General features: G+C 47.2%; 6 protein-coding genes across 6 annotated transcripts; 3 read left to right on the top strand and 3 right to left on the bottom strand.

Annotated features, from left to right (window-relative positions):
- Nucleotides 1-712: 712 nt before the first annotated feature.
- ags3 (alpha-1,3-glucan synthase Ags3) lies at nt 713-8,030 on the bottom strand (the record flags this gene model as incomplete). The annotated part of the gene is made up of 4 exons (XM_057226839.1): nt 713-761; nt 816-7,397; nt 7,451-7,626; nt 7,674-8,030. Coding segments are annotated over 4 exons (7,164 nt in total), but the record flags the coding sequence as incomplete, so codon positions are not given.
- Nucleotides 8,031-11,404: 3,374 nt separating this feature from the next.
- On the top strand, nt 11,405-12,235 carry N7447_002563 (alpha/beta fold hydrolase; the record flags this gene model as incomplete). The annotated part of the gene is made up of 1 exon (XM_057226838.1): nt 11,405-12,235. The coding sequence occupies one exon, from the start codon at nt 11,405-11,407 to the stop codon at nt 12,233-12,235; it is 831 nt and encodes a 276-aa protein (XP_057090854.1).
- A 711-nt stretch (nt 12,236-12,946) lies between these two features.
- Nucleotides 12,947-13,450, top strand: N7447_002562 (uncharacterized protein; the record flags this gene model as incomplete). Its single annotated transcript, XM_057226837.1, has 2 exons — nt 12,947-13,285; nt 13,352-13,450. Coding segments are annotated over 2 exons (438 nt in total), but the record flags the coding sequence as incomplete, so codon positions are not given.
- A 1-nt stretch (nt 13,451) lies between these two features.
- On the top strand, nt 13,452-14,621 carry N7447_002561 (uncharacterized protein; the record flags this gene model as incomplete). Its single annotated transcript, XM_057226836.1, has 2 exons — nt 13,452-13,981; nt 14,042-14,621. The coding sequence occupies 2 exons, from the start codon at nt 13,452-13,454 to the stop codon at nt 14,619-14,621; spliced, it is 1,110 nt and encodes a 369-aa protein (XP_057090852.1).
- Nucleotides 14,622-15,221: 600 nt separating this feature from the next.
- N7447_002560 (uncharacterized protein) lies at nt 15,222-15,907 on the bottom strand (the record flags this gene model as incomplete). Its single annotated transcript, XM_057226835.1, has 3 exons — nt 15,222-15,378; nt 15,492-15,687; nt 15,805-15,907. The coding sequence occupies 3 exons, from the start codon at nt 15,905-15,907 to the stop codon at nt 15,222-15,224; spliced, it is 456 nt and encodes a 151-aa protein (XP_057090851.1).
- A 1,225-nt stretch (nt 15,908-17,132) lies between these two features.
- N7447_002559 (uncharacterized protein) lies at nt 17,133-17,942 on the bottom strand (the record flags this gene model as incomplete). The annotated part of the gene is made up of 1 exon (XM_057226834.1): nt 17,133-17,942. The coding sequence occupies one exon, from the start codon at nt 17,940-17,942 to the stop codon at nt 17,133-17,135; it is 810 nt and encodes a 269-aa protein (XP_057090850.1).
- Between the last annotated feature and the right edge of the window lie 112 nt (nt 17,943-18,054).

The following is an 18,054-nucleotide window of genomic DNA, read 5'->3' as shown; positions in this document are numbered from 1 at the left end:
AGGGCATTCAGGTGGATGGGCTGAATGGACTGAAGAGTAGGGCGGCAAGAGGGAAGTTCCTAACGAATCAAAAAAAAGGTGAATACGGACATATAACAGTGAATATCTCTTGGTATATATTGTTCTACGAAGAGACAGCTTTAGCTGCTGTCCTTTTTTTCAGCATTTCTAGCCTGCATTGGCAAGCACCCCTTGTATAACACGTGCACCTATACTAAACAGTTCTCCCCTGCTTAGTTTTTAGGGCGGGACTTTCTTTCCTTGGGGCGATGGATACTGTGTGAACTTGCGTATATTTAGATTCATGTGTCAGCGCTAGGTTGCAGATAGAAGGTTGGTGATACAACATTTGTGTAGAAGTATGGCATGAATAATATTGGAAGAAAGCCATCCGGGAAGAAACAAAAATATCAGCACAATATTGTATAGTTCACAGTGAATTAGTATCTTTCATGCTACAACGCCGAGAAAGAAAGCCATATAAAAAAAAGACATTTTAAAAAGACAGCTAAAAATTAATCCACAATTACCTCAACAAAGTGTCTACTCTAAATGTCGTATTTTGCGCCATCAATATTTGCCTGCATCTGATAGTTCATGTATATTAGAAGACTAAATAGTGCTTTATTAACCAAATAAAAATCAATACCAACTCCTTTCCATCTATATACCAACGTAACAATTGTACTACATTATTGATTGCTAGACTGACCTAGGGCCGATTGAGCTGTTCGCGGCGATAGAAGAGAAGGAAACCAAAGCTGCAATCATAGTTAGTACAATGCGAAACGATGAGGAGATATATGATAACTCACCTAGCCAGAAGCTGGAAGAAAAGAGCAATCCAGAACCACGCGTTGCCAACTGCGTCTAGCGACGACCCAACATTCGGGGATATGCCTGCTGGGCCGACCTTGTTTGGTGCGAAACCACGAGCACAAATCGTAGCGATAGATCCAAGAGACTGTGCGGCCAACAGGACGAAAACGACGTGTACTCTTGTCAAGGTCTGGAGAAGAATCATTCCCAAACCGACTTGCTGAATCTCATCAAGAACACCGAGCCAGAGCCAGAGACAACGGGATGCGATAGCCCCGGAAGTCAAACCCCCAGCCCATGGAAGATAGTATCCGATATTGGATGTTCCCCACCATGTTTGGGCCCATCGTGGTGCACCGATACTCAGACCAAAGACGGGCAATATCCAACTGTGCTCCTTGGACAAGAAGCGGAAGATGAGCATCACACCGACCCAGAGGAAAACAAAGAAGAAGATGACCAGGAGAGCAACTTCCCATGCTTTGGTGTGTTGGGAGGACCAGAGGAATGACCAGTTTCGACCGAATGCTGCGGAAAGGAACCAGTTCTGGATGATGACCATGAAGAAGAACCAGAGCACGATACGGCGGCGGAAAAGGGATGTGTAGAAGAACAGAATCTTTCCAGGTGCTTGGCGATAGTACTTGGGCAAGCCAAGGGCGAGAAGCACACCGATGATGAAACAAACTGCGGCGATGGGCATCACCACAGCCGCGAGTTTCCAGGAATTCAAGGCAGCCGTCGAAACACCCCCAACTTCCACCGCGGTGACTTTGGAACTCCAGTACCACAGAGCAACAGTGTATAGCTGTGAGATACCCTGGATAAGACTTGCGCGGAACATCCAATCCTTCACAGGCACAGCACCTTGGTCACCAAAGTTAAGAGCGAAGAACAAGGAACCACTGGAAGATGCTGCGGCATAGATACCTGCGGCGACATTCTGAGCCCACGCTTGACCAATATCTGAGAGTGCGAAGGGAGAAACGCCAATGGTGATAAATGCGATGGAATATATGAACCAGGGAAGAGTGAGGACAATCACAGATGGGAAGCGGAAGAAGAGGCACCACCAAACAATGGAAGAAACGCAGTAGATTGCCGCGATGACATAGAGCTTGACTGCCGTCTCGCCAATCTGGCCAGCCAAAAGGGTGATCTGCGCAGAGTTCGTGGCGATGATTTGCCCAAGACCCAAGAATAGAGCATAGACAGGCCAGTTTCCGACGCGCCATCTCATAAAGCGCTGGATGGCCATGGGTCTCTTGTATCCAAGACGGGCGAGCCACAGATCAATTTCATCTGTATTGTTAGATTCCGAGGCTTCGGAACCTTCTGTGACGAGGTTATACGGTTGGGTCTCAACAGTTTGGTCCAAGCCAGCTCCTGTCAGAGGACGCTCTTTAGGCTGCTTCTTCAATTGCGCGTCGTTGTACATGTAAAAGAACTTTCGTTCACTCTTCATCAGATAAAGCTCAATACAGTAATCTGAAATCGAGTTTTTCTTGTTGAGGTTGGCGAGCTGCTTTTCGAAGTGCCGCGTGAAGTTGCCCATGCTGTCGGTAAAGGTGGGGTCAACCTTTTGCAGATGGAAATTGGGTTGGTTATGGTCATTAACAACAGAAGGCAAGGAGAGGACGGAGATGTTCTGGGCGTGAGCGAAAGGTGTAGCAGCATCAGAAGGATCGCGAGACAGTCTCACTGGAGAGGAGTCTCTGGAGAGAAATTGCGATGTCTCCGAGGCCGACGAGCTAGACAAGCCACGAGAGTGATTGTTGTTCCTAGGGTGTGTGCTGAGGTCCTGGAGAGGTGAACTGAGAGCCGCCATAGCCTCTTCTTGAGATATATATTTCTCCTGTGTGCCATCATCTTCAGCGTCCGTGGTATCACCATCAACGGGCGGCTCGAGTATCTGGCTTTCGCGCTGTGACTTCTTGACGAGGCGTTTTCTGCCCTGTCCTGGTCCAGATCGTCGACCGAGAGACAGGTTGCGACCTAACATGCTGCCTCTGTTGTTTTCGGCTGCTTGCATCTCTTGAGCTTCGACTGCCTGGAGCTGTAGAAGGGAAGGCTGAACGGGTTGCGATGTTCTGTTTGGTGGCGTATCTGCACCCCCCACCGCTGACTGGAAAGATGAAGGGCGGACCATCATTGTGGAGTCCCGCAAGCCAGGGTTCTCCGTTTCCCAAAATATCTGAGACTCTCTCGCCGATCCTGCAACGGTGAGTTGATTCTTTTGGTGATGGATGTTGATAGATGTCCGTTGTAGAACTTCGAGCTTCTGAACCCACTCAAGAACAGGGAATCGCTGCTTGGCAGAGTTTGCACGCATCTCCTCTCGGGTCTCTTGTGTTGAATCCAAGGCGGATTTGATGGCGGTTCTCAGCTGGTGCAAGAGATGGCGAGCTGAGTCTGATTCCACAGTGTACCACCAACCAGGCATCTGGCCTAGACCTCCAATGCGGGAACCAATTCCAAGTGCCCCCTTACGACCAAACTCAACGGCAATCAATCCAAAGGGCTCATCCCGAGATGGAATCAGAGCGAAGTCGGCACCAGAGAACACGAAGGGGGGAAGGATCGTAAACTCTGGCTTCGAAAAGACACGACCTGGGAACATTTCCATAATGCGCTGCAACTTGATAGCAGCCAGTCTGCCATAGAGATCAATGATAGGACCAATACAGATCAGCTGGACATTAGGTCTAGCAGATAAGACAGCCGGCATAACATCCGCAATCAAGTCGACTCCCTTCTGCTTCGACCATCTTCCCACAAACACCAGCAAATCAGCGTTGGGGTCCTCATTCAAACCAGCCCACTTCTGTGCCTGGATTTTGTCATTGGCCAGCTCGTCGGTAGACTGGACAGTAACTCGCACATCGGGGTCTTTCTTCAAGGCGCCTGTGTCGGAGGGATCGGGGTTTGGAAGACTTCCAATCTTGCCAAGACTCCAGAAGATTGGATAACGGGCAAATGAGCGCTTTCCATACTTCTCGGATACACCAACTGCGCCGAAACCGCGTTGATGGAATCGCAGATAGCTAGCACCGGTGTGAAGCAGGTTGAAAACACTGCCAAACTGACAGTACTTGGTCGCTATTTCAACTGGGAGATTGAAGACAGCACAGACTTCCTTCTTCTCTTGTGACGTTCTCAGAGCCCAAAGTCCTTGGAACTCAGCATTGTGCAGAGACAGACAAACTGGTATAGTCCGCGAAGGGAGCAGGTACAGAGGTGCCACGCAGCCATGGAAATCATTAATGTGGTAGAGATCAATAGAGGGTGTTCGCTTCATTACCTCGGCGATACACTGATTCCAGGCCGAATAGTAAATTGCACTGTCCAGATCATCCATACGTGGAGGATAGGGCTCTGCCTTCGTTTGGTGCCGGAAAACCGGAGCATCAAGGAGAACATAGGTGATATTATCCACAACATGGTACTGCACCTTGACCGAGTAAGGATTATCGAGAATTGTGACCACAAAAGGTTCAGCGGGCGTATCCTCGGGGTAGTCAATATCACCAACACATGGAACAACCCAAATCAGGTTCTGGTGTTTCAAGTTTTGGGACATAAGTTGAGCCATTACTCCGAGACCACCAATTTTGACTTTGACCTGCCAATCTTGGATATCGTACTCCATAGTGGCAATCAACACAGTGCGTCTTTGGTCGCTCGCTCCTGCCAGAGCCATGCTTGTAGGGACACCGTTTTGCGACATCTGGATCTCCTCGACATCCTCTTTGGCGAACATTCCTTTGACTCTGCCCCAAAGTAGGACCGGTAACTTCTCTGCCTTGATGACATTGCCATCCTTGTTGAGTTTGACACGGTAGAAGTTTTGGATGAAGATGAAGACACCGGCACAGCCCATAAGAAGCGGAACAACCCAGAGAAGGATAAATAGGACCAACTGGGCCCATCCAGATCCGACAGGAATCATTTCATATCTCAGATTGCCATCGTTGAGGGAGATTTTCCAGCCAAGATGCGGGAATGGCGGCGGACTGGTGATGTTGATGACGTTGGATGCAAGATAGGATGGAGGAAGCTTTTGAACCGACGACGAGTTGCCGACATCACCATATACCTCGGTGTTGTCGGGGTTGCCATCACTATCCGTGCCCCAAATATTCAGCTGGCCAATGGCTGGCCATTCGTAGACGAAGTCGTAGTTCCAGCGAGACGTTTTGGAATCGTACTTCATCTTGCTGTCCATTCCTGCATCGTAGCCGTATTGATTGTATGGACCGTTAAACCACATGTGTGGGAATCTTCTGACTCTGTCGCTTCCATAATCACCTTCCTGGAGGTAGTCGCTGCTTCCAGTGAGTCTTGAAAAGTACTGAACTCGGATATGAGTTCCCTCCCACTTCTGGGCGTCGGTACCGTCCCAGGTTGGGATGGTAACAGTCGTGTTATCACCTGTATAAGTCGCCCATTCGTTCCAACTCCGACCAAAATCAGAAGAGTATCGGAACATGTCTGCACCGGCAGCTCTGTGCTGCAAGTAAAGGTTGTCGCCAGACTTATGGACTAGGCTGGTAGAGTAATTGGCAAGCGGGGAAATCAGGGGATTGTCATGAGCACCGAGGCGAAACAAGAACTTGTCAGTCGAATTGGTGTAAACTCCAGAAGACGAAACATTCTTGACGGTCAGTTGATGGATTCCATGGTGGACATTCTTCAGGTTCGCAGACCATGTCCAAACAGTCGGGACTTCTCCGGTGTAGTTCTTGCTCGTGGTCCTGGCAGGGATTTTGGTGCAGTTGACACTGGATGTATCAAGCTCGGCGGAGATTTTTTTCTCTGTTGTGGAATTTAGGGAGACTGCCTTGGTGATGCTGTCACAGTCCATCTCTGTGGAATATCCAAGATGAACGGGCATGGTTTCACCGGTGTCTTCTGAAGATAGCAACCGAGCATCATGTCCGGGGAAGAAATCGGTGACGGTAGGGCCAGGCTTTACGAAGTTGGCAGTTTTGACATAGGCTCGGTATTCCCACGGAAGAAGCTCCATTTTACGGACGCATCCGTAAGAGTTCTCGTTCTCGGACTTGTCAGGGCCATCTTCCAAAGTAAGCTCATCGTAGGGATAAAAGAGGTTCTTCAATTTCGTCCCTGACTCAAATGGAGCTAACAAGGACCCATTCATGACCTTGCAGTTGCCCCCGTATGTTTTGGTTGAGTTTCCATTTTGATACACAAGCCATAACGTTTCGTTGGCCAGGATTGCGTCCGTTTGTACTCCAGGGAAATAGCTTCGCAAGACAGACCAAAGGCCAGTGACCGTGGGGGTGGTGGAAGAACCAGGGAGGTAGATGTCTTCTGTGAGTTGAGAGAGCGTTTCGAGGAACAAGCCATCCTGGGCGACTGGATAATGGGCTCGAATCTCGAACATGCGCTTCATGATGTTGCGGAGTGGATGAGCGGGATTCCGCTGGTCATACGTGACAGTGATATCGTTGCATCCATCGCGTCCCTTTTCGATCGGGAAATCATAGAACTTTTCTGTTTCCAAGTTGAAGCAGCCTTGTGTCCACCACGCAGTCTGGTACGTCATGGGCTGGCGCCCGAACATATAGTTTGCTGCAGTAGCGTCGAACACGTACATGTCCTGCTCTTCTCCCCACAGAATAAGAGGTATTCCAGGAAGCTCCAGCGAGATGATGTATAGACCCAGGAGATATTTATCTGTGCCATTCTGGAGAGCTGGCCAGCGGAAATTATCCTGGTTCGAGACACCATACATATGTCTAGGATCCAATTCTCCTGTGAATGCATTGAGGAAATCGTTGGTTACGAGCATCTCATTCCAGGCGTCGATAAAGTCGGTAGGCAAGTCAAATCCGGCAACCAGGTTACCGTCCAGACCTAGAAAACGGGTCATCGAGCGGTAGATGGTATAGTGAAATGCGGAGGAATCCAAAGCTTGCAGGCCATCATCTCTTAAGAACGACGAGTCAGAGTTATTCGTAAGTTTGACAGCCTGGCCTGCATTGTCTGAACGCTGATCTGGCTGGCGGCCGCGGCCAAGGTAAAGACTTCCCATGCTGTCTCCGGACGTGATCTCGCCGGGGAGGAAAAAGTTTTTCTTGTTGAATTTCTTCGCGCACTCACGATAGACGGCGAGCATCTCACTCAGCGGCTCGAGTGTTGCTTGCACAGACTTATCAAAGCGGAAACCGTCGATATCCAGACTCGCGATTTGAAGGCAGGAATGTTGGGTGAGCACATCGCGGACCGGCTTGTGCCATTCACGCAGGCGATCCTGCACGGAGGCAAACTTTGTCAATTGGCGCTGCCAGTCGGGGAAGTTACCGAATGCCTCTAGCTCTCCATATTGATCAAAATCACTGTTATAGCAACCCTTCAAATTTTCAACCGCCCCGGTCGTTAATGGCATTCCAGTCTCGTCCCAGAACTTGGGATAGTTGCAAGTTTCATTATAATCGTTGCTAAATTTGAAATCGGCATATTCTCTGTCCGTAACCCATTGGACTTCATATTCTGATGCTTTGAAATCGGCGGAATCGTTCAAATGGCCTTTGAAACCGATCAGGTTGCTCAGTCTGTGGTTGAAAATCAGACTATGTGTATCCTAAAATCTAGAGCATCGACTTACGTTGCCAGTGTGTTGTCCACCAACACATACATGTTCCGTTTGTGGATCTCGTCGACCGTTCGTCTCCAGTCCTCCAGTGTTCCATAGTGCATGTCGAGGAGAGTGGTATCGACCGGCGAGTACCCATCGTAGGCCCAGGGCAAGTTCATCAAATACGTTCCGGCGAAGTAGATGACCTTTTAGGATTAGCGATAGAATCGTTATGAGGCCGGGTCAAACTAACCTTGAATCCCATTCCTTCTATATAGTCCAGTGTATCTATCAAGCCGTCCAGGTCACCGCCATGGCGCATCTGATTCGAGTTGATCACATGTTCAAATGCAGTCCCGTTTATATCGTCATTTGTGGGGTCACCGTTGGCTATACGGTCCAAAAAGATTGTATATGTAGGGAGGCGCCAGTTATCTGGTGACGGATGATAGTCATGGTTTGGCCATGCTCCCCAATAATCGATTGGGGTTTCAGCGGATTTGTTTTCGTTTAGATTGTATTTAGCGAGTGGTTCGTCGTAGGGCCAACAAAAAGCAGAGACGCTCAAAAACGACAGTATGAGGAAAGCTGAGCGCTGCATTTCCGTATATACTGTTATCAGCAGGAACCTGCTGCTGGAAAAATGCACGACTCAACGAATGAAATGAGTAGATAGCGAGAGTGAGATGAGTGAAAGGACAAAAACAACTGAGACAAGCTATTTACTGATTTCAAAAAAGATTTCAAACAATACATTTTTACTATGGAGCACATCGCCTTATCGGGCCGAACAGATGGGCTATAGATAGTCCCGTATACCACCGACCCACTCGGTCAGATTTTCTCGATCCACTGACATTCGCCGCTTGCTAGTTCTTGGTTCGTGTCTCAGATAGATCCAAAGGATTTCAGGTTTTTGTCCTTGGTTATACATAGAAGTCGCCTGTACGGTTGACTCTTTTTCTTTTCCCTTTTTCTACACGTCATAGTCATAAGGGAAACAGACTTAAAAAAAGACCACTAAAAGGACCATCAAAAAAGAAAAGTGTAAAAGCGGCCGAATATTCTTGGTAATTAGTAGCAAACCTAGGTAGATTGTGATATCAACTGCGCTCAGCCTAAGCACTTTCACCATGTTTTACATATTCCAGCAAAACATCGAATTCGTGGGCGTCCAAGGGCAGTTCTTAGCGATACAGCTGCATCAGTATCAGCACACCGGTGTGGCTGGGATATACATGACCCAAAAATAATAATAATTTAATGGGAGTTTTAGGTCAAAGCATAAGCTTTCTTATTTTTTTTTCGAGCTGCATCATGCAATCTTCGTAATCAATTCGACTAAATAACATATGGAGTAGCGAAAAGGAAAATTATTCTATTCCGCACATGTTGGTAGCGGATTTCTTTTTTTTTTCGGTACAGCCCGCCTTCGACGTCACAACTTCAATTTGATACTCTATGCGAAGGAAATATGTAAAACCCCATTCGAAGAGCTTGAAATTCCCTGTTTGATAGAATATTCGCCCACCCTTCAATTCACTACCCTCGGGGCCTGTTTCGCGGGTTTTATTCCCTCTCGTATTTTAGATAGGACTAAGCGAATCCAGTGGACCCTACATATGCACCTACATACATACATACATACATACTAACTACTTGTACATCCCATCCCGTCTCTAGGTGATCCCGTCTCTAGGTGCACTCCCGGGGAAATTCCTACCCTGCTGGTTTTGTGCTAGTTATCTAACGGGTCCCGGGAATCGCACAGAGTCACCGGTAACCTTGGATGATGGGCAGGGTAATTTTGTTATATTTTATTTTGCCATGCTCACTCGTATCTATTTTGTACTATGGCCCTCGTTATCATGACCTGAGGACTTGTGGGGACCAGACGACGTGTCAGATGCATGGCTTCGATGCCCTAGTCGTGTTCTTGGGGGTACTCGAGTGTGGCTGAAGCTTGTTATTCGTGTTACTGTGTACATAGTGATACTAAGCGAGCATAACCTTTTCCCTACATCTATAAGACACATGAACATGATGACCCAATAGATGTATCATTAAAGATAACTTAAATATGTCCACGGGTATACAACAATATACCCGTGGCCTAGTCTCGCTAAATATAGGCGAAGTCGATAAGCCACATGTGTTGTGATTGGATCATGCGACCCATATGATTGTATCTTGTTTTGAACCCCTCAGGCATAGTGGATCAAATTTCGTTTCACTCAAATCAGAACAATCTCCGGGAGGTACTCACGGCTTGTTTACAAAACGCTAGAGCATATTTGCTTTAGCTTGGTTCCAGATGCCGTCATGTATTGTAAGAAAATGTCTTATATGCCCCAGTGGACCCTATAAAGATCCTTGAGACATCGATCTCATTGCTTTACGCCCTAGTAATTGACCTATGAGCAGGCTCGGGGTATCCGAAGTTCTCTGCCTTCTTCGGGTCGCCGGCTATTTTAAACCGACGGTTCCACCACGAACAACATGTCTTACTGCGGCACGCCACTTCATATTGAGTGCCTTGTATATCAGGTATCAACGTTACTGGTGTCCTGATGTGAACTTGCTGAGTACAGTTATACGCGAATTTAAAAATTGTAACAGAGGCCATAAAATGGCCGATTTTTGCAATGCATACTGCCTTCTGGAATTAGCTTGGATTTTTTTGGTGAGAAATGGACCTATTGCTTTCAGAACCAGAGTGATAGTAGGTAAATGTATAACTATAGCCCAATTTCTACCACCCAACAAGAGTTGTACGTGCAAGCACTTATACTATCATTTGGTAGTACATGGTGTATACGGCACCCACCCAGAAGATCACAGCAGGGCAAGCATACACAGATACATATGATTTATCTGCCATGCTGTTCTCCAAGTTGCAGCGCTCTCCGAGGGGCTCGCAGAAAGCGTGTTCTACTTTATCGAGATTTGATGAAATAGAGATGCACGATCTCGCATCTTACATGATAAGCAGTCCATCTTCTCCTTCCATCCCGCTACTGCAGGCAACACTAAGGAAGCCGCGCGTGCCGATATGGGGGCTACTGTCTAGGGCGGTGATGTCGTAACTAACTTCAACCCGAAGGCTAATAGTTATGAAGCTTCGTGCATTAGGTGTTTTCTTACACTGGAGAAAGTGGATAATTGCCGCGTATATGTACTGATCATTTATATATAGCTTAGCATAGAGGGGGATTTTCACCTTACTCATCTCGTACGGGCGACACCTTGACCCGACTCTCTCATTGGATACTTCCTGACCGCATTTACCACCATCTTCTCGAAGCATTATGCTAATTTCAATTTCTTTTCTATTTGTGAGGATTGATGCTCGCATCGCCACTTCATCGCCTTCTCACTTATACATCGCTTTTCTATCAAACTCCCAAGGTCCCCGTTACAGTTGTAGAAGACAGTAGATACCTACACTTCATAACTATGTAAACCACTAACAAAAGTAAGTCACTCATGTCACATCTCATTCCATATGTAGGACCCCCTCATCGCCAACTACTTATCCAATACTTATTCAGGGCTTTATATAGTATATTGAGCCAGGAGCTAGGCCGAATATGCGATTTTTCTGGTTAAAATGCAAGTTTTCTTTTACTACGGCGCATCTAAACCAGAATTACTGAAGGGACAGAATTTATGGCAGAATCTTTGGTCTCACCAAATCAGAAAGGCGGTACTCGAATTTCAAGCAAGCGGCGCGAGCCTCAATTCCCTGAACCTACAGCCGCGATATTGTATGCAATATATGGGTACATTCTGCAGTACTATGGTGTCCGATATCGCTTTCCTTGTCGGGAAACATCACCACTTTTTCAACCCTCAATCACATGGTGTGCTAGATCCAATATGGGTTAGTGTAAATTCCAAACTAGGCAAGCTAGGCGACTGTTGGCAATCTGACAACTTCTTTTCTCTATCTGTTACTTCAGAAAATCACTACCCAGCAACAAAATGGAATCTATTCTATCCGCAAACGAGATCGGCGAAGGAATTCCCGTTTTGATCATTCATGGATGGCAGATGGAGGGAAGAGCCGAGGAGCTGGACTTTGAGCCGATTTTCAACAAAATACCGGGATTTCGCCGGATTTATGTGGACCTTCCAGGCATGGGCAGAACACCTGCGAATAATGTCAAGGATATGGACGAGATATACCTTCGCCTGGTGCAATTTATTGATTCTCGACTTGGGAGGTCAAGGTTCATACTTGTCGGCTCATCATGTGGCGGTTATCTTGCGCGTGCGATAGCCCAAAAATATACCGAGCAAGTCGATGGTTTACTATTGCGCGTACCGCTTATTGAGCCAAAGGACAGCATGCGCGATGTCGATGTTTTCAAACCTTTGGTCGCAAATGAGCAACTCATGTCGAACATATCAACTGAGGACAAAACACTTCTTGGAAACGTTCTCGTTCAAACGCCTGCCTACGTCAAAACTTTAAAGGCAAAATACGAGAATGTTTACCTTCCGGCAGACAAAGCAGCAGACAATGAAGTGTTAGATCCAATCCGAGCTGATCCACATCGATATCAGTTATCTTTTTCGCTGGACAATGAAAATGCCAAGTTCTTTGCACCAACACTTGTTGTATGTGGTCGGCATGACGAGAGCGTGGGCTACCGAGACAGCCTTCGCTTGCTGGAGCTCTATCCACGATCAACCTATGTCATTCTAGATCGTGGTATGCATGGCCTCCCTATCGATGAGACTAGTGTTTTTGAAGCTCTTGTTCGTGATTGGATATTCCGGATTCATGAATGGCGTGGTCGCACGGAATGATAAGAGCTATCCATGTCAATAATCTCTATACAAGCCCCGAGTACCTAGAATGAAAGCAGGCAGTGGTAAGGATGGTACTATATCGTGTGTGGATATAACAGAGTACTAATTTTTAACTCTGCCTCTCAGTACAAAGGGGGCTTGGCACCAGACACGAGGTGTATTACTATCAAAATGCCCGGGGGTGAAGTCTACAAACTCCCGTAACTGGATGACCATCCCGTACATTAGGGCTTCAACGCATTGTGTTATACCCTTGATTTGGGAATTTACTACCATTTCTGGGGATCTTCCAAAGTTAATGATACAATTATCTCTGGATATGGGTATATTCGTAGAGACAAAAGAGAAGAGAAAAAGAAAGATCTGAGTATTTCGGGGATTTGGAACCCTAAAAGGTTGACCTTGCAGCGAACTATATTTTTTCACCGCTTGTGAGTAGCTAGGCCTTCGGTTAATAGGGGTAGAGTCTCTTGGGTAAATACCGGTGTCCTAGGTCCTTCCCAGCCATATTTTTGCCCTCCCACCCTTTGATTGTTTGTTTCTCGAGTTTGAGAGATGGCTCCAAGTTTGCTAGACTCAAAATAGATCGGCCATCGAAAGTTTCACAGGCCATAAAACCACTAAGTCTGTTTACTTGTCTGAAGGCTTCATTGGACTTGAACTGGGCCATTACTGGGCCAGGATGAAAGAGACTAAATTATCGGAGGCACTATCAAGGAATCAACTTTTTTGAAAGCTGCATGGATTCTTACCCTTCGTTGCTTCCACCCAGAGGTGACAAGCTTAAGTTTTGTTGAAGAACCGATTCCGAGATCCGATCCCCCGATTGCTTTCACTATGCGAGTGAATCCAGATTGGGATGTATCGTCACTTCTCGAAGCTCTGGAGATGAAAGGGTTCAGCAAAATGACAAGGTCATCACAGTCTTATGGCGCTCAACTTTCAGATATCCCTCAGTCCCGCCACGTTTGTAATTCAGCACTCAGATACGTGACTATTGCGGACCGGCTTTTGACTCCATCGACTTCACTAGATGAAAAGATAGAGGTAAGCTGATCATTTGTGATGCATTGGCTTTCATATTCTGATCTTTTTCCATCATTCACAATCCAGCTTGTCGTTGTTAAAAGCAATGACCGGATGAGCGCTAGAATCAGGAACTCGGAAAATATCGCAGACTACTTAAACGACAGCATGTTGTGGACTTTTTAACATGTCCTCCTGTCACCAAATTACCGCACATCCTGTGAACTTCAAGCTCGAAGCGATTGACTACTGCCCGGAGCCCCATCGAAAAACAATTAAGAGCCTTACGCGTACAAAAGCGACCTCTGACTCTAGATGTCTGCACGATTTTATCGTGGAAAATTGCCACAAATACCCAACAAAGCTTACAGTTCGCTCATTTGATGGCGACTTGACTTATCAGGACTTGGATAAGTTGTCACTCCGACTGGCGCTTCACCTCAATCGATTAGGCGTACAGCCCGAGACTTTTGTTCTGAGTAGCTTTCAGAAGTCAACGTGGGCAATTGTAGCGCGATTGGCCATTTTGCGCGCAGGAGGAGCCTACATTTCGATTCACTCCAGCAATCCACCAGCCTATCTCAATTCAGTAATAAAGCGCACCGGTGCCAATATCATGCTGAGTGACCTTGGGTTTGCAGAACAGTTTCGCAATACAATTGAAACGGTCATTGCGGTCTCCCCTGAATTGCTATGGGCGCTCCCATTGGGACCGCAGTCGGCTCTATGCCAAACCATTCAGCCATCCAATGCCTGAACGGTCCTGTTCACCTCTAGGAGCATCGGCAAGCCAAAGGTCATTTTGCAAGAGCACCGGTCCTACGCCTCTGCTATCAGAGACTACGCGCACAACCTCGGTTGGAATTGGATTGTCGACCCAAAATGCCCAGCGAAGCTGATGCCAATTGGCGCCGTCGGGGAGATTGTGATTGAGGGGCCTCATCTTTCAAGGGGCTATCTTGACCAGGATCATCAAGGATCAGACCGCACTAAGCCAGCTGGCTTTCTTGCGGAAATACCCTGCTGGTTGGAGGAACTTCATCCAGATCGACAGTCTACCCGCTTGTACCAGTCAGGAGACCTGGCACGATGGACCCCTGAGCGACGGATTGAGTACATTGGACAGAAAGACACAATTGTAAAGCTGAATGGGTGTCGAATTGATGTCATTGAGGTCGAGAACCTTGCAAGAAGATCTCTCACATCTAAAGACGCCATTGTGGTAGGTCTTCTTGGTGTCCTTGATGGCAAAGAAGATCCATGTCTTCCTGCATTCTTGTACCTCAGTGATCACCCAGAGAACCCCGAAACGGAAGAGCTCTGCCTCGAAGACGCAAGTCAAGATCGTGCGGCCTGAGAAAAAGTAGCCTGAATCAAGAAATTTATTGCCATATCCGATAGCTGCCATGCAACCCACGTATAGGCTCTTTCCCAAAGCTTCATCTTTTGCCCAGGGAAAAAGATTGTTGCCTGGAATACCCAAGACTATTACAAAGGGCACTAAGCCGAAAAATCCCACCACTGTCGGAATTCGCGATCCTATCCGGTCTTTCATCCAGCCGACTGGAGCTGCGAACAACATACCAGGCAGGACCTTGGATCAAAGTGAACAACAACCAACCCCACATGAAGGGCTCTCCATCCAAATGCGCTTTGCACATGTACTGCCAGAGTACTTTCGAAACAGCCAATCAGCACGGCGAAAATGTAAGCGCAAAAAACTCCCGCGGAGAAACGCGTTTCGAGGAATAGGCAAATGTGAAAACGCCACCCGTTCACCTCTTAAAGAAATTGAACGATCGGACTGTTCGCCGGCGACTGTGGGTGAGCCAGTTTGTATCCAAGGCTCTTCCTCCTGGTTTTCCACTACTCGCGGAAGTTTGACGGGTTTTTCTATCATGAGGAGACGCATGATAATATCCACCAAGAGAAACGCAGCAGCGCCTGGCCACGCACACTAGTACCCTCCCGCTTCAAACAATAGACCTTCGAGAACCGGCCCGGTGGTAGTGCCTGCAGCTGCGAGTGTGGAAGTTAGACCGGCGATCTTGCTCATGTGTTCTGTTCCAAGATTTTCAACCATGGTTGCCATTCCTATAATCCACAATGCATTGCTAGTGATACATTGAAAGAGCCGACCAACAAACAGCCATACCATTGCACACACAGTCAGCTTGGTTTTGAACGCGACGATCGATCACCAGCAAGGAATAAAGGAAACATACACTGGGTTGTGAGTGACAAGCCGGCCATACTGATCAAAGCCAGTATAAGGAGGGTCAATAAGAGTGCCTTTTTGTCAGGGGTCGCGTCGGCTATCGCCCCAATGACTGGACTCGAGGCTATAGAAACAAATGCTCCCTCCATAAGAAAGATCAACGTGTACCTCTGGGTAAGAGACGGATCTAACCCGATTCGATGCTCTAGCAAAGTAGGTAGTAAGGTATCATGAAGGGAAATAGCAGTTCATCTGAGCGTCAACGTAAACGTTAGTCAAATGTGATCCTGAGCCCATCTCCGTCGTACGCGTTATCACTTACCAGTGAACAATGCCAGGCCCCACCGTACTGATGATAAAAGTATCGGATGATCGCCAACGATGACCCCATGGTCATGCTGCTCTTCGACGCAGCTTCGAGCCATTTTACCCCTATTGCACCTCATATATGAACTCTCGTGAGGCACATCCAGAGAGATTGGTGAATGAAGATAATACAGCTACCAATACGAGATTTGATTTGTTGGAAATCGATACCAGGATTGTTGAAGATTGTAATATTAGGATGGATGGCGTAATCCTTGAAGGATCATCTATTCGTACCACCCCTTGTGGGCCGATGCACCAACCACGGTGTGAAAGCTCCGCTGTCGAAGTATTTGTCCGCCATAAATAATGCAAGTTCCCAGGTCCTACACGTCCATGGTCCTTCGCCCGATCGACTCGGAATTTAAGTGGTCGGCAGCACCTTGAATTGTCATTCAGAACCACTCTTGCCCTTCACTACACGTAACATCATAATTTCTCACAATTATGACATCAACTTATGAGACTGCTCTAGTTTGCGTCTTGTATTATGACGAAAACCGTACTTTATAATCGTATGTATTTCGCCGGGCTCCTGGTAGCAATTATTCTATTTTGCTTCCTGACGGTATAAATGTAGCTAAGAAGAATGACTAACCGACTGATAACGAGGGTTAGACATGACCTCAAAAGCTATGAAGCACTGAAGTATAGATCGATAGAGTGCATCAACGCAAGCCATCAGGGTCCGACTCTTAATCTACTTAGTCTCTCACTGTAACGGCCTATAAATAGAATATGGAATTTTTCAAAAGAAGATGAGATTCCTCCCGACCGATAAGCGGAATGGCCGATATGCTATATGAGGAGTGTTCCCCACTGAATGCTTAGAAAGAGGCCGTGTTTGATCGTTAAATGGACATGATCGTGCGTGATATGGGTCCCGACCCGGACGATCTGACGGAAGAGGCCGAGCACGAGCAGAAGAATACGGAACAAGTTCAGAATGGTCGGAATTGGAGCGATAGCAATCCATCTGCCAAAGGAACGGAGAAGTGAAAATGGATTTACGGAGCAATTTCTGGGTTGATTGGGCCTATTTTTTTATATGCAATGGGTGCCTTTAGCTTTGATATGACCATCTCTCTCATTATCAAATACAATATAGAGGAGCCCGCTTTTGCTATACGGGCTGAATGTTCAAGTGGGTGAATATCCGCTCTATGGGGCCACCAACAGGATGTGAGTTATCTAGCTATTTATCCTTATAGAGTATATACGAGCTAGAAGTAGTGTGGGATCTAGCATCTATACCTAGCCTCAACATCAAAATTCAAGGGCCCCCTAATGAACAACCGCATAAATCTCCAACGCATCATGCAACCTTCCAAAAACACCCCCATGCCACCCTCTAACTAACTCCCACTCCTCGCCAGGCAAAGTCTTGCTCGCCATCCTCAACCAAGCTCCAACAATTAAGTCTGCATAATTAGCCCGATCCCCAAGTAAAAATGGCCCATTCCCATCAAAAATCTTAGCCAGCCTTCCCAACATATCCCGAAAGGAGGCAATAAGCTTCTCGCGCTGTTCGCCTGTAACAGCAAAATCCTCCCAGTAACTCACCCCAGCCCGCCGAACAAACTCAGCCTTCGTCACCTGAGCAGTTGCGGGATCAAAAGGTAACCCTTGGACCATGAGTGCGACGTGCGTGGTGAATGCAGCATCGATATTCATATTGAAGCGCGCATATTGGGGGTATTCACTCTGGTCGCATTCAGACAACGGGATTAAAATTGCGGCATCCGGGCTGAAGATATAGTCCAGGGACTGGGTCGGGAAGAGATCGTTCCCGGCTGGGTATTGCTTTTGCAGGTAGACTGCTATGTCGAAGGAGTCGCCGAGTTTGCGGGATGTTGTGGGGTCCACTAGGACGGGAAGAGTGTGGAAGTCGGTGCCGTCGGCAAATTTGCGGCATGCGGGGATGTTCAGGCTTGTTCGAACCTTGGATACGTCGGGGAGTGGGACCCAATTGGTAGAGTAGGGGACTGATTTGAAGTTCAGGGCTAGACGGGTTTTCCAAGGGTTTACGGCGCTATTGTTCTTTTCGACTGGGGGTCGCATTGCAATGTCGTAAAAGACTAGTTTGGTGTCCATGGTGAGGAATTGATTGGGCTATTCTTTCTTGAATTTGTAGTTCCGAGTGTAGATGTCTATATGCAAAGTAGATGTGGAATGTGGAAGGGGTGTGAAATGTGTTGTCACGTGG

This window comes from Penicillium robsamsonii (assembly GCF_028829455.1).
Source record: "Penicillium robsamsonii strain IBT 29466 chromosome Unknown utg000001l_segment0_segment0, whole genome shotgun sequence".
Classification (NCBI taxonomy): Eukaryota; Fungi; Ascomycota; class Eurotiomycetes; order Eurotiales; family Aspergillaceae; genus Penicillium; species Penicillium robsamsonii.
Note: the sequence above shows the minus strand (reverse complement) of the source record. Positions and strands in the feature narration are given on the sequence as shown.